General features: G+C 34.2%; 1 protein-coding gene across 1 annotated transcript in view; it reads right to left on the bottom strand.

Annotated features, from left to right (window-relative positions):
- ANTXR2 (ANTXR cell adhesion molecule 2) overlaps positions 1 to 16,063 on the bottom strand; it is a 140,277-nt gene that overhangs the window by 91,717 nt on the left and 32,497 nt on the right. Inside the window, exons 8-10 of the mRNA XM_077143050.1 lie at positions 12,766 to 12,826; positions 10,325 to 10,423; positions 8,527 to 8,596 (exon numbers count right to left, since the gene is read on the bottom strand). Of these exons, the coding sequence (XP_076999165.1) occupies positions 8,527 to 8,596; positions 10,325 to 10,423; positions 12,766 to 12,826 (230 nt within the window). The remainder of the gene's footprint in view (positions 1 to 8,526; positions 8,597 to 10,324; positions 10,424 to 12,765; positions 12,827 to 16,063) is intronic.

Genomic DNA, 16,063 nt, shown 5'->3' with positions numbered 1-16,063 from the left:
AAGAAATTCCTTAATACAGAGACATGCTGAAATTGTTTCAGATTCATAGAAATCTAAAAAAGGAAAAAATCCTTAGATATAATTTCTTATTTTCCCTGCTTCTAGATATTACTCCCATCACAAGGTCACTATATAAAAACTGGAAATATGCCATTCAAAGATAAAATACACTGGCGGTGACAATGAAAAGAGAGGAAGAGAAAGAGTAAAGGAGGGCAAGAGATTAATTTGTAGACATTTGTTGTAGATGTCTCAGGATATTAAAATATCCTACCAAAGGTAGAAAAAAAGGATAATTTTTGCCCATTGCTAAGGAATATCATAGTTAAGAAGCAATTTTCATTTTGAAATTAGGATTTCAAATTATAAAGCAACTAATAATTATTAAAATTTCATTTATTCAGATTCTAGAAATTCACTATTTGGGACCATTTAGCCAGAAGTTGAGATAAAGTTTGTTTTGGTGGCATTTTTTTTTTTAAGTAGCTATATTAAGAGCTCAAAATGGGAGAAAAAACTGCAAGAAAATTTTAAAATATAAGGAAATAACTCTTCTCCAAATATTTTATGAAGTATATTATATAAAATCTGCATACCCACAAACCCATGATCTTCATTTATTAAAGTACAGATGAGTAGGCATCATTTTGTTGATCTGGTTTATATACAATATTATGCTTTTTAAAATCATCAGCCTTTAAGGCTCATAAAATATTCTAATATCCAAGCATTAATAGTCAGAAACTTTGTCTTAATTACTTTAAATTAGTAGACTTTTGTTGTATTATAAGACTTCTTTTCTATGCCTTAAATTGAGTGCCCCAAACTATTACACATCAAGGTTACGATAAAATAGAAGCAATCGCAAGCCACTGGCAGAATTTACAAAAGTGATGCCAGAGTGCAGAGATAAGAAATATCATTTAGTCTCTGCTTGGTGCCAGATGCTCTCCTGGGCATTTTATGGGCATCAGGTCATTTAATTCTCACAATAGGCCTTGAAGTAGGCACTGTAGTAGTTTCACAATTTTATCGAGTTCACAGTAATGGATGTCCAGAAATGCTAATAACCTTGCCCATGGTGAGACATGGGTTTGAATGCCCTCAGCGTTTTCATTCCTCAATTTGTAAAGGGAGGATAAATGTACCTATTTCAGCGTGTACTGAGGACAGCTTGATAAAATTAAAAAATGCCCCAACACAGTTACTGAACACAGCAGGTATTCTATAAATTACTGTGTCACCTGACTATTTGTCTAACAGATCATTCAAAATATCAGGGTACTTTCACATAGACCTTCTTAGATCCAAGTTAAAAAATAACATAAAGTATACAAAAAAATGTACAGAAGAAATAAAATTACCTAACACTTTTTCATTTAAATTAAGAAATTTCCGTTCTACTTACTGCCATTTAAAAATACACAGAGTTAAATTGTTCAAAAATGCCTAGTACGTAATGTCAGTCAGATTGGTGTAAGAAATTTTTCAATGCTACTTCCTTCCTGTTAAGAAACATTATCTTGATTAAACCCAACATTACAGCTATGAGAGCAGTGTGTTCAAACCTCAAACAGAAAACTGTATTCCAAATTTATGAATATTTGACAACAACTGCATTCAGTCACTCCAATCATTTTATTAGTACTTAATTAAACAAATATTGATCAATTACTTAAAATAGACCAAGCTAGACTGTGTTTGGTAATAGGGCCACAATAACAAGTAAAACATTGCTTAGAGTGTAACTGAATGGAAGTCACATAAGCAGTTATAAGAGAGTATGGTATTTACTAAGATAGGTAGAAGTTCAAGGGTACTAGAGGATCATGTGAGAGAGACAACCAACTCAACCTTGGTATGGAGGACCATCAACAAAGCCTTCCCACCAGAAGTCACCCCCAAGATGAATCCTAAAGAATTATCAGGAATTAGATAAGGAAAATGTATTAGACAGGGATCCACAAAGACAGAGCACTATTTGACAGTCTGGAAGACAAGCAACTAGAAGGAGAAGAAGAAGTAGAAGAGCCTGAGGTGTCATCTGAGAAGAAACAGCCAGGGAGGTGAGAATAAGAAATAGTGAAAGACAAGAAATAACCCTCTTCTGAGACAGAAAGAGTGGCCCATAGTTTGGATGCTACAAGGATGTCAAGGAAGATGAGACTGAGAACTGACAACTCTTTGAACTTCCTTTTCTATAAATTGGTTCTGTATGGTTTAGAATTTGTTACATGTAACTTAATCCATTCTTTGTTTCATCTTTAGAATATTTTTTTCAAAGCTGAAGAACAGAAGAAACACTAACAACTTAAATTAACAAGATTGTTTGAAATACATTTTAAAGTCAATCAGTGCTCAATAACAGTATTAAAACTAAGCTCAAGTATACTAGATTCATTTCACACAAGAAATTATTAGAGTTCTGTGATATAAACTAAGTAAATAAAATTCAAAAAGTCTTAATGTTCACAATACTTTTATTTATTGTCTAAAGCCATATAACTGCTCCAGAACAGGAGAATGGCTCAGTGCCATATGTCAGGGCTAGCCTGATCTGAGAAATTTCATACTCCATGAATTATGGCTGACATTTCAATCCACAGTAACTTATTTGCAAAGTATTCATTTATTCCTGACTTTATAAGTATCCAATAAAAGATTCCCATTTTATGATCCATTAAAAAAGATGAAAAAATTAAATAAAATTGTGAAAGACATTTGCTCGAAGTAATAAATAATTTACCTCCAATTTTAACATACTGAAAATTAAACTGGCAAGTACTCAAAAAGTTATTAAAATTATGGTGACAAGATATTTTGAAATCAAGTGCTAGTATTTAATACTCTGCAGAGATTTTTTTAAGTTATCTTTATGCATAAAATAGATTACAAATTGAAAAATAAGGTTTCGTATTTTCACCTAGTTTCATGTTCCATTTGTAGATATGAGTAAACATGTAAATTAATAAGTTTGTCTAGATATTGGCTTAAAAAGGGTTGAAGACTTCTTGGATCAAATAATTTCTTTTTGGTATAGCTCAATATAGGTAACAAAAATAAACATTACAGTCAGGAAGATTATTAGATTAAAAACAAAAAGCTAAAATTAAAGATGAAATAGACATTATACCTAAAGTTGTATTGTAAATGTTTTCAGTATTTTACACTGAAAATCTTTTTAACTGCTTTGTGCACTTAAAAACTAAAAAGGCACTTGAAAATAATCACCGAATATTTTAGAGTCTTTCATCCCAAAATGTAAAATGTCTCAGTAATAATATAAAACTTCCATAACATAAACTTTAGAAGCCAAAATATATGAGAACAGGCCATGCAATGGTGGCTCAGTAGTAGAATTCTTGCTTGCCATGCCAGAGACCCGGGTTTAATTCCCAGAGTCTGCCCATGCCAAAAAGAAAAAAAAAAAAAAAAGACATTAAAAAATGAGATTTAAGCACATATTCAAGGGTTTGAATACTTTTAGTTATAAAAAGCTCACTAAATTTAATTGTTAGATAGGTCATCCTTACATTGAACTGAAATGTGCCTCCATTTACTGTTCACCTTTTCTTTTACCTTTCTGGGTGAGTGGTAAAAAATAGGTCGAACACCTTAACCTGACAGATCTTCAGTATTTGAAAAGAGCTGTATCACACATGAATCATCTCTTTTTCATTTATTCTAAACTGTATCATATTTAACATTTCCATATGTGTCACCTCTAGATTAAAAGACAACATTCATAACTGAATATAATATTTATGATGGAGTATGAACAATACAGCTTATGTGAATCTATCACTTTTACAGATAGAATCAAAAAGCAATGCACCACGTGAAAGAAAAGATGAATTTTTCCCTGAAGGGGCAACAGGCAGAGAGAGTTTCCAGGCTTAATTTATCTCACAAAGATCCTAATATACTTATAGTCCAAATAATGACATAACTAATGTCATGATATCTGTGATTAAAAAAAATCAATCTCATTTATCAAGAAACAGAAGAAATAATAAAGACGTGATTGTATCATCTGCTACTAGATAGTGAGATTAGGGATTGTACAGATTACACACACACACACACGCACATATATATACACATAAGTATGTTTTGAGAAGCATTTATGTGAGAAGCTATGCAAAAGGTAGAATTTATGCAACCAATAAAGAGAAATGGAGTTGATTTTTTTTCTAATAATAGATTAGGTTTAACATTGAAAAAATAACAATGTTGGGGAAAATAAAAAGACTTTAACCCCAAATTAGGCCCTAATCCCAAATTTGCTGCATTATTCGCCTCAAGGATCCTTCGTTATCAGATGCTTGAAATTTTCCCCCACATACTGATGCCCCACCACTTCTTACTCGAAACACCGCTGTGTCTTCCCACAGTGCCTTTTCAGAGGACTAACACTATCATTGTCATCTGACTTAGATATTTATTTCATATTTGCCAGAAGATTTGTCCAATGTTTTTGAAAGCACATTTAACTATACCATATGCCTCCTTAAAACATCTCTATCAAACAAACTGTAGAATAAGGTTCTGGTTCACTCTGTTCTGTTTTTCCATCTTCACAATGTGTTTATGTATATTTACCCAATTTGTTCTGTTCTTCTTGCCAAATTACAGGTTTGAGATCTCAAGTACTGCAGAGCAGCTGTGCTACTGTTGATGACTCACAAAACAAGGGTCAGAGAACAAGCCCATATCCCAAGGATCAGTGACACCTGGCAAGTCCTGGTGATAACCTGCACGTTAAACTGGAATGCTATTTCCCTGGAATGAGAATTTCAAGAACTTCAAGAGCTCATTCTATTCAAACTGAAGAAGACATTTTGGTGCAAATGTACCAATGGCATAAATGAAATCCTAAACAATCTAGGGATTTTTCTTGGTAAGGCAGTGTGTTTAATTATATGCCATTTTTTCAAAAGTAAATTGTGTCCAACGAAAGAAATAGAAAATAACTACCTTACTGCTAACATCTTCACATTCTTTCCGTTTAAAGAGCAAAAAGAAAAAAAAAATTTTCAGCCAAGAAATCTATAGCAAGTAAAGAAACTTAGTAAATATGGATCTCTCTCAAAGAAAGGTCTTCAAATCTCATTCCAACAAGGCTCAACAATGATAAACCTGGACAGGATTTATCCAGTTATCTTTTGTTTATTACATAATATTAATTTCCACATGCTCTATGTCCCAGCTACTAGGTGCTCTGTCAGTTCCTTCTCCAAGGAAAGTCTTCATGTTGACCCTCTCTTAAACCCAAATCCACAAGCCCTAAAGTTTTAAAAGAATAATCTTGAACAAAACATAACTTAGGAAAAAACATAAATAGGGGAAAGAACTGATAGAGCAGGCTAATGAGGTGATGCACATGTCCGTGGATCCAGCTCTGAGACTGTGCATCTGGCTTTGAGGCAGACTGTCTAGGGTTACTTACCAGTGTGTTGTTAATTATTTAAGTGTGAGAACAAGGGGAACGATCGCCACATCTGTCACCCTCACACAGGAAAAGCCTTCATTCATTTTGGGCCAGATGTGTTTATTTAAAACATAGACTAACTAGCTACTTAATGGGTTTGAATCCTTAGCCAAGAGCTAATTAGGCAAATATTAAGCATCAGTCACCTTACAAGGCTAAATTGTTTCAGTTATGTTGATTTTAATCCAATCTCATAAAAGAGCTCATCCCCTACAAAAGTATCTGAAAGAAAATTCAAGGCAAAGGAAGGAGCCAAATTATGTGCAACATACAAAGTAAAAGAAATAATGATGTCCCCAAATACCTAATAAATTAACAAATCAAATCTTCTCAAGCTTTGCCTCAGTGGTATGATATACATAATTTTTAAAACAGGAAAGCACAAGTAATTCTTTTGGACAAGTCTCCTTCCCAAAACATCCTCAGCTTGATTATAGGTGAAATATTAACATCAAGAACCAAATGATGATTTTTCCTGTCTAATAGTTATTATGCTACGTGTGATTTTTTTAAATCACATTTCTGGAATATTTAGTCCAACTACAAACCTTTAAATATCAGCAGCCTCTGTTGTATTCTATTCAAAATGAGTCTGTGCCCAAAGGTGAATTCTATAGAAGACAACCTTAGTGCCTGGGATAGACCAGGCATATGCATCGTACAACTACAACGAAGAAGAAAAAAACTACCCTCCTTTAGTGGTCACTCTGATCAAAAGCCAAGATACTTGTCTCTTCTTCTAAATGACATATTCCCCCAAAACAGGATCCTGATCATTTTTCTCCTACTTGAAATAGCTGCTGTCCCCAGAACTCAAACGTCCTCTTTTACTTCTTTATATTAATTGGTAAACCAAAATATTGATGAAAAAATCAGTCATCCTTTCATTCAACAAACATTTAATGAATGTACTATGTGCCAAGTGCTGTTTTAGGTGCTAGGGATAGAGCAAAGAAGAAAACAGACAAAATCCATTCTAGAAGGCAGGATACACACTAGTAACAAACAAGTAGGAGCACTGGAGAAGCAATAAAACATGGAAGGAAAATAGAGAGAATAGAGACCCAAGGGAGGGGAATTGAGGGACTTGGGGAGGGCTTACTAAGAAGGTGACACTTGAACAAAATAAAGAGGCAAAGGAGGGAGAGCCATGAGAGGAAAAACAAGCAAAGCAGAAGAGTAGGTGTAAAAGCACTGAGGTGGGTACATTCAGTTACGTGGCTAAGGAATAGCAAAGAGGCCAGCATGACTACAGCTGAGTGGAGAAGGGGAGTGCAGAAGATGAAGTCTGAGAGGTAATGAGGGGCCAGACCTTGTAGGGCCTTGTAGGACAATATAATCATTAGATTTTTTACTCTGAGTGGAATTGACACATCATTACAGAGGATTTTAAGCAGATGGGGGACAAAAAATGATTGTTTTAACAATCATTTCCCCCATGGGCAGAAGCAGGAAGTACAGTTGGTAGATAATAATCAAAGCAAGAGATAATGGTAGTTTGATCTAGGATGGTTGCAGTGGAGGCAGTAAAGATGGGGTGGATTCTGGACATATACTGAAATTAAAGATGAGATTTGCTGATGGACTGGATGTAAGACAAAGAGACAAATGAATGATCACTCAAAGGATTTTAATCTGAACAGCAAGAAGGATGAAGCTGCCAATGATTAGATTAAGATAAAGCAAACAGCTTGCAGAAGCAGGAGTGGGGGAACGATCTTGAGACCCAACATGGAAATACAGATGCAATGATATAATAGCAACTTCAAGTCAATAGACTTATCATGACTAATACAAGATATGACTACTCAGAAAGCCAAAGTCCACTGCCCTTGAAGTTAAGATGGCTCCATATAAAGCTGACCTGCCTCAGGTTTCAGTCCCTGTTCAATTTAGCGACAAGCACATTTTCAGTAATACTAGATTATGAAACAGAAATTAAATTATTTTTTAATAGAAAAGAGAAAGAGACTGGCAGCTTGTCTTTTTAAGTTATATTATGAAATTCCTTTCAATCAGTTTAAAAGAGAAAGGCGATACACCTACAATTTACTTAGATGACCAGAAGTAATGTCCAATCAATATCTTGAATTGATTGACCATACTCAGAAGTGCTCAAGTCAACTGCAAATTCCTAAAATGACTCTCTTGCATTCCATGGAAGAAAACATAATCTTCACTCTCTGGACACTATACCAGAGTGGCAGTTGTGGTCATGTATACTTAATTTTTCTTGGTGCTGAGTGAAAGATAAGCATGAAGGGATCATAGAAAACTATATTCCGTTCATTATGTTTAAATATATGCATTCACTGCTGTTGGACTAAGGAGGTTTTAAATTGTTTTCCAATCATTTGCTGCATAATAGAAAGGGTGGAAAGTCACAAACAGTAACACTAAATAATTAGTAAAATTATTTGTATATAGGTCATTCAAATAAAGGCATTTTTCCAAACAATTATTTCTTATTTTAACCAACTATCATTTTGGTTTATCATCACACCAAAGAACATGATAGTATTGACCGAAATAGGTGGGGCACTAATTAAATCACAACCGATACAAAGACATACATTTTTTTGTAGTCCAAGCTATGCTATATTAACACATGTTCCTATTGCTCTTGAACTGCAATATTTACAAAATACTATAGTGATTACTTAGTAAAATCTCACTAAAATTCTGTGTGTGTGAGAGTGTGTATGTGCTTGTACATTCAATATCCTAATTTCAAATAACTGCTGTCGCTCTGATTTTTTAGAGGATATAACAAGAGGTATTAAACACATTCAGGTAAATATTTATAGAGCCTTTTAAGCAATACTTAAGAAAGCAGACAACAGACTTTACCATTTTCAGCCTACTAAGCATATAATTGAAGTACTAACTAAAGTAGTTTGGCCACAGTTTACTGTTTAATGTTCATTCGGTACCACGAAAAAAATGACAATAAAATGACCAACGCATATTTTTTCACCATTTTCTAATAATGTGTAGCTAAAACATTTAAAAATTGTTTTTAATGAAGTACTTACTCTCCAGCTTTATTTAAGGTAGGTGCAGGACAAAGCATGGAATTAAGCTGTACACTTACTGGTGTTACACCTAGAGATAAAATACCACTGAATTAATAAAGTATCTTATATAACTTATACAATTTCATTAAAGATATGAACAACATATGGAAATCAGAGATCAAGTGTGAAGATCAGAGGTTCTAGCATAAAAAAAGAAAAATAATATTCATATGAAGAGAGAGAAGGGAACAGGCATAGAAAATGGAAAGAAATTATGTGCTTAATTAATACATAATATTGCAAAATCATAAATTATGAATTTTCTAACAAATTAAGTTCAAATTCAGTTACAAATACTATAAAGTTATTGTGCTTTTCTCTTTCTTCAATTTTGCAAGTATCTTATATTTTCAAGGATAAATGATATGTATTTTAAATCAGAATTTATAAATTATGGAGAAAGGAAGAATGTCCCAAGAGAAAATGAACTTATTTCAAGAGTTTAATAAAATAGCTGCATCTAAAGTAAATAATACAACTTACAAATCCGGGTCATTAAATTGCCCTTATAATTTTGAAAATATATAAGAAAAACTAACCTAGATATATAATTATTCAGAAAAGTTACATAGTCAAATAGAGAATTCAAAAATGTGAATAATGAAAACACAATTCTGCCTTCACTTTGAAGATATGCCTTAATAAATGTGATTTCAACTAGCTACACATAAAACATGAACACATGATAGTCAACCAAAATAAAGCATCAAAATAAGTTAGATAAAGCTCACTCTTAGGTATGAATCACTTCAAAAGAGTTTAAAACATAGCTACTGAATTAAAAAAAAAAATTTGCTTCCATCAAATATTGAAAGTAAATGTTCTTTGCCTTACCAAATGGTGATTTAAAAAGAAAAAAAGGGATATCTAGCATGCTGATATCCTCAGCACTTTAGTTCAACAAAGACATATTGAACACTAATGTGTAGCCAAAAATGTGCTTATTTTAGTCTTTCCATCAAATAAACAGAAAAATAGCAAACAAAACTCAAAAAATAGCTCTACCAGAGTTACACAAAGTTGGAGTCTGCTTTACAGTATAAACTCTTAGAGAGCAACATATTCAGCAATCAGGAAAAATTATTTTAATGGAGAGTCAAAATGGTTAGAAAACTAAAAGCTGTTTAGGTCAAAGAATTTTGCTCAGAGTAAGGATAAAATATTATACTCGTCTGCTTTTTGAAAGTGAAGGATAAGGAAAAGAAACTCATTTCCACAAATATATAACTTATCTTCACTGTGGTATATCTCCAGATCTATAAGGTAAAAGCCTTACTGGGAAGATAGATAAAGAAAACAAGTGGCAATAAACTAAATCAATAGGTAGTATAATAGTCCAACATAGTTAGATTTTAAGGCAAGAATGGAAAGAAAAAACCTGGAAGGGAAAGGCAACTAAATTGGGCAGTTGGTGCAGATCATATAGAGCGAAGTTAGGAACACTGAATTCAACTATCACCTCTGCCATTGTTAGCCACGTGACCATAGCACGTCATTTTACTCTTTCATTCATAAGACCATCATCTATAAATGAAGCTACTTAGGACAGAGTCCACCATTTACTGAGCTATGAAAAGAATGTCACTATCATGCAATAACTATTAAATAAATACTATCAATATTGCATTATCATAAGGCCTTGCTTTCCTCTTCAATGATAAAATACAGTATAGTTGGTTTGGGTTAGCAAAAAGAGAAAGCTTGATTCTGATATGTTTGGCAGGTCTGAAAGCAACAAGATTCCAAGACCACCTACTCTTTGAATATGTTTCATTTACAGTGTAAGTGCAGAGCACACTGCCATTCCGACGGCCCAACATGAATCCTCTTCCCGACAAAACAATTTGAAATTCCTCTAGAAGGGAAAGGAAAAATTAACATTTTATTCACTGTTTTACAAAAAGAGGCTTAACTTGAAACTTAAGTGCCAGGATGCTTAGAACAAATTTCTTCATACCAATCAGCAAACTCGTAAGAATGAAGACACAGCTCTATTTCCAAATCGATTTTGCTTTTCCAGACCCTCTTGGGTAAAGTAGTTAAGATGTTAATCACTGCCACATAGAGATACATTATTTTATTATTTAAAGTGTTTCCAGTAGTGATTAAGGTTTTTTAATCAAAGCATAACCCTCATTCTCAGATACCATAAACTTTTCCAAATTCTTCCCTTAGGAAAATATCAGCAGGAAAGCAATCTCTTCATTTTCTCTAACTTCAGGTATTGAGATATTCAAATATCCAGTTATTTCCCAATCTTCAGGTATTAATTATTCATTTTCTTTGCTCTTTAGGACACCTGTGTGTAGTATTTTCTTTAATCTATGAACCTTCCTCCTCCCATCAGAGGTTATGTACTTTCTACTACTAATAATCCATGACCAATCACTAAAGGAAGCTGTTTAGTTTATTACATTCCATCTATATAGTAGGAACAGTCACCACATAATAGAGAGTAAAAGAATATAATTGAACAAGAGCGAACTGATCAAATATCTTAATAGGTGGCTAAATGCTTAGTGCTTAGGTATAAGATGTCTGTTAACTATTATATCAATAAATGAATTTCAATCCTCTCAACACCATGTATCTGATCTAAACCAACACACATATTAAGTTGGAAGAAATCTGCTGCCATGGTGCTCTCTATTAAATGTGTTGGGAAAGGAATTTTACTTGTAAGTTAAAATAGAGTGTAGATAAACGCTAAAATGGGTTTCAGTAAAAAAAAAATGGGCTTTACAATCAGAAAGATCTAAAAGGTCAATTACTAATACCACATACTAGAATTGTCTATGTCTCAATCATTTGTAAAACCGGGATTACATATTGTCAGATAGGGTTGCCATAAAGATTAGGTGAAATTATAAATGCAATGTACCCAGTATGGATTAAGAATGCAATCATAGTTTAATAAATATTAACTACCACTTTAATATTATTTCTGTTTATTTTTTTCTTTGTTACATTCAGAAATTTATTAATCTATGATCTTGGAAAAGAGAACCCTGCTCTGGGATGTTCAAATGCACTATTTCTCCTAAACATCTCAAATAGCATTAGAGAGCCCAGACCATTTCCAACAGGTTGGTAGGGTCTGTGATAAATTACACAGCACATTTCCTCCCCCATCAAGCCCAACATCTTCCCTTTTGAAATAATGTCAGGTTAAAGCAAACTCCAGGTCAGAGTAAAAAAGATAAAAATCGGTGAGAGCAGATCATACCTAAGCCCTAAAACTTGAGATCTCTTCTTAGCACCAGCTGATGAAGCCACCTGCTTCCTTCCTGCAATACACCCATTAGTCACTTCCTTATGTGCTCTGATATACTTATGCATGTTCTGTATTTTGGCAGGTCATCAAAGCACGGAGCTCAAACCATACAGGTACGTGACTATTTGTATATAGAAGAGATTTCTTATTTTATTTTGCTTCCCAAAATAAAGGCCCCAAACATGTACTTAACATGCAGGAGATTCTAAAACTTTATCACACAATATGCTCATTATTTAAAATAAACTCCAATTTTAAAAATTTGAATTTAAAATAGAAGTATTTCAAGGAATTATTTTAAAATTCTTACAGAAAAAGATGCTGTGCTGGTTTACAACTATTATATACCCCAGAAAAGGCCATGTTCCTTTAACACAGGGAGACATACCATGGGTGGGACCTTGTGATTAGGTTGTTTCAATTGAGATGAGATTCAGCCCATTAAATGTGGATCTTAATCCTTTACTGGAGTCCTCTATGAGAGGGTAAAAGGCAGAAAAAGTGGAGAGACCTCAGAAAGAGTTTAGAGAGCTGCTGTGCCTAGAGAAGTAAGCAAGGCCCTACAGAAGCTGAAAGAGCCAGAACCTGAAAGCAACAAATCCCAGGAGAGAAGGACCAGCAGAAACCAGGCATTTGCCTTGCCAGCTGATGCAACCCCAGATGCCAGCAGCCTTTCTTCAGAGACGGTACCATCCTGTTGATGTCTTAATTGGGAACTGTAAATTTATAAACTAATAAATTCCCATTGTGAAAGCCAACATATTTCTGCTATATTGCATTCTGGCAGCCTTAATAAACCGAAACAAATGCCAAAAAAAAGCTAATTTTGTTATTCTCTTTCCAACATGTGTTTCAAATCATACATTCTAGCTAGGAAAACAGTATCGCTTCCTACATGGTATCTTTAAATTCTAAATACTTACCCCCCACACAGACACTTGATGGCCACAATTCCAGGACTTCGGTGCATGACTGAGTTAATATCTAGAAAGGAAAAACAAAAGACCAAGATATAGATCATCCAAATAATAGCGTATAAAATAATTATAAGATACAAACTTAATGTTCTCCCTTTGAATTCAGTAGAGAAAATCTATAAACAAAAACATATAGAGCTACCAAGTTCTTAGGAAATTTCTGTGTTGTTTTCAGGATATATTCTAAGCTAGTATATTATAATAATCCTTAATTGAGCAAAATATTTCCAAATAAGCATAAGTGGGTGTTGCTTCAAAATCTGGTAGGCTTGGGTATGAAATGATAGGTGAATGTTTCCTCACAACCATAAAATCACATAGTTTAATTATGCTAATTTAATGTTATTTTCAAGTTCAATACAATATCAATAAGTATACATTTTTTTCATTTAATTGTGGCCTTTCTATTCCATTTCCCAGGCTCAATTCTAATGGGTGCATCAAATATTGCATATTTGGGCAGGCCACGGTGGCTCAGCAGGTAAGAGTGCTTGCCTGCCATGCCTGAGGACCCGGGTTCGATTCCCGGTGCCTGCCCACGAAGAAAAAATATATATATATATTGCATATTTGAAATATAATATATTCACTATGTGCATCAAATATTACTCTTGCAGAACCCGGGCTCCTTGTATGAGCCAAATATTATCCTCACAAAATACAGACTCTGTATTCAAGTATCCCAGGAGCACAGAAACAGAATGGCTCGTTTTAGTTTGTTCTGGGAAACAGAAACCCCCATACAAGACACAGGCTACAAGTGAAAAACAACAATGATGAAATAAGCTTCTGGTAATGGACACAACAATCCTGTCTTTATTTTTAGAACTGCTCTGCACTACACTGCAAAGTCAGACGAGCTCCAGATGATCTTTGATGATGTTCCTTTCTTGACGGAAGTTGAAGACAGATGATGTGCAGTGGTTTCTAGCATCTCTTACATATAACCAGAACAGGAAGGAAGGACTGTTAAAGGAAATCAAATGCTTTTAGTGTCTTCTTTAATAAACGTGGAAATAGAAGCTTTCTGTTCCTAAAACGAACTATGTCAAATCAAGAAATTTTTACTGCTGAATATGCACCTCTGAAAAAGGTTCAGCATTTGCAATTTTTAGATTATGGCCAGTGAATCCACTTTTCACACAGTGATTGAGTCCTTAGGAATCAGGGAGCAAATTTATTTAGGTTTTATATGTGAGATATTTCACATAGGTTCCATTTAAACTCAGAAACGGCCAAAGACATTCCATAGGCACTCAAAAACCATTCTGCCCCCAAGTATCTGTTCTTAGTCTACTACTTTGACTATTATAAACAATGCTCACTCTTGTGGATTCAAAATCGAAGACCATGGTTAAAAGTCAATATGTTTTCAGGTACAAGGGTGGTTCAGTGGCAGAATGCTCGCCTTTCATGCGGGAGACCTGGATTCGATTTCCAAACCATTCACCAAAAAAAAAAAAAAAAATGTGCTTTCTTGGATCAGTAGCATCTTCAAATATTTTTACATAATTCAGATATCAAGACCATGAGGGAAACAGGATATAAAAGTTTGCTAAAAGAATATGGAGCTAAAAATGTTCCAGCTAAAAAAAATAAGGCAGTACAACTCTGCAAGTGAAATCATTGCATTCCCCCCTACATGGGACATGACATTCAGGGGTGAAAGTCTCCCTGGCAACATGGGAGAGGACTCCCAGGTATGAATCCAGACCTGGCACCATGGAATCAACAATTCCATCCTGACCAAATGGAGGAAAAGAAGTGTAATTAATAAAGTATCAGTGGCAGAGAGAGTTCAAATAGAGTCAAGAGGCTACTCTGGAGGTTGCTCTTATGCAAGCTTCAGGTAGACCTTGCTACCTATCATAACCTGCCACCCCCAACTAGGACCATTCCAGCCAATACTAAAGAACACCTAGGGCAATTTATAAGATTCCACAAGGGTTCCAGGCACTAGAGTTAACTTGCCAGAAACCTACAACCTCCAGATGGGTCCCTGGTCCAGATAAGTCCTGAAACCTAGACCAGACTCTCCAGAACATCAGGTAGTTTCATCTCCCTACCCCATCATATTAGTGACAAACCCTCCCAATATCAAAAATTTAGAATTTCCATAGCCCAAACAACCCCAATGAGAGGTATGGAAAGATCAAAGGTGATGGTGGAATTATACAGAGATGATAGGACTTAACAAATGAATATGAATGCTGAATCATTAAATTGATATCTCTTTCAGTCTCTAGTATTTTAGAGCAGCTAGAAGTAAAAACCTAAAATTGTGAAACTGTAACCCATGTCAAAGTCTGATATATGTTCTACAACTAATTGTGGTGCTGTGCTTGGAAATTTATAGCTTTTTGTATATGCATTATTGTTCACAAAAAAAGAAGGGAAAAAAAAAGTCAATTATGATAATAAAACAGTATTTAAGCCCGCTAGCCTCCTGGACCAGCTAGAAGGAAAAATATGAGAGGATCGAATGGTAGCCCATGACAAACTCTGGGATCTATCCTGTAACCACTTGTTGAAGAGTGCTTTGAAAACTATTGCTTTTTTTATTTCTTTGCTTTGTATATATGTTATAATACACAATAAAAAAAAGTTTAAAAATTAAATAAATAACAGAACAGTATAATTGCAGCTTTGGCAAATCTGAGGTAAAGTGGGAGAAAATAGGCCACAAAATGAAAGGTCAAAAAGTCCTCCCCTTCAACATCAATTTCGTCTGTAACCAGCTCTGAAGGAATTTTTTTCAAACAGATTCTGTTAAGAAAGCTGAGTGCATCTTTTAGTTTGTAATCGCTTCATCATTTATCTTAACCATACATCAGCACTTCTGTTAATATTACTGAAAAATGTTCCAAGTACCAAGGAAAATTATAAGAAAGGTTTAAAACTGCATATATTGGAAATAGAAATCTCTGTGTACAAATTCTTTACAAAAAGGTACAAAATTTTTCTAAAGGCCATGGCAGAGATTATTCATCCCAGACTCATCTCTGTGAATTTGTAAAATTAAGTTTGTTTTCTCTGTCCTATCAATATTGGCCATGACTTAGATCTCATAATATTCAAGACAAAGATGTGCGTGTTGATTTCCTCTTTTAATTTGATGTGATACGTGAGAATATTTTAAAATAACTGATAGTTCCAGTAGTAAGAACAAATATTGCAATTCTCCTTATGGACAGAAACGTAAGACCGGAGAATAAACACCTTCAAAGACCTCTGATGAAGTCAG

Source organism: Tamandua tetradactyla, chromosome 24 (genome assembly GCF_023851605.1).
Source record: "Tamandua tetradactyla isolate mTamTet1 chromosome 24, mTamTet1.pri, whole genome shotgun sequence".
Taxonomy (NCBI): domain Eukaryota; kingdom Metazoa; phylum Chordata; class Mammalia; order Pilosa; family Myrmecophagidae; genus Tamandua; species Tamandua tetradactyla.
Note: the sequence above shows the minus strand (reverse complement) of the source record. Positions and strands in the feature narration are given on the sequence as shown.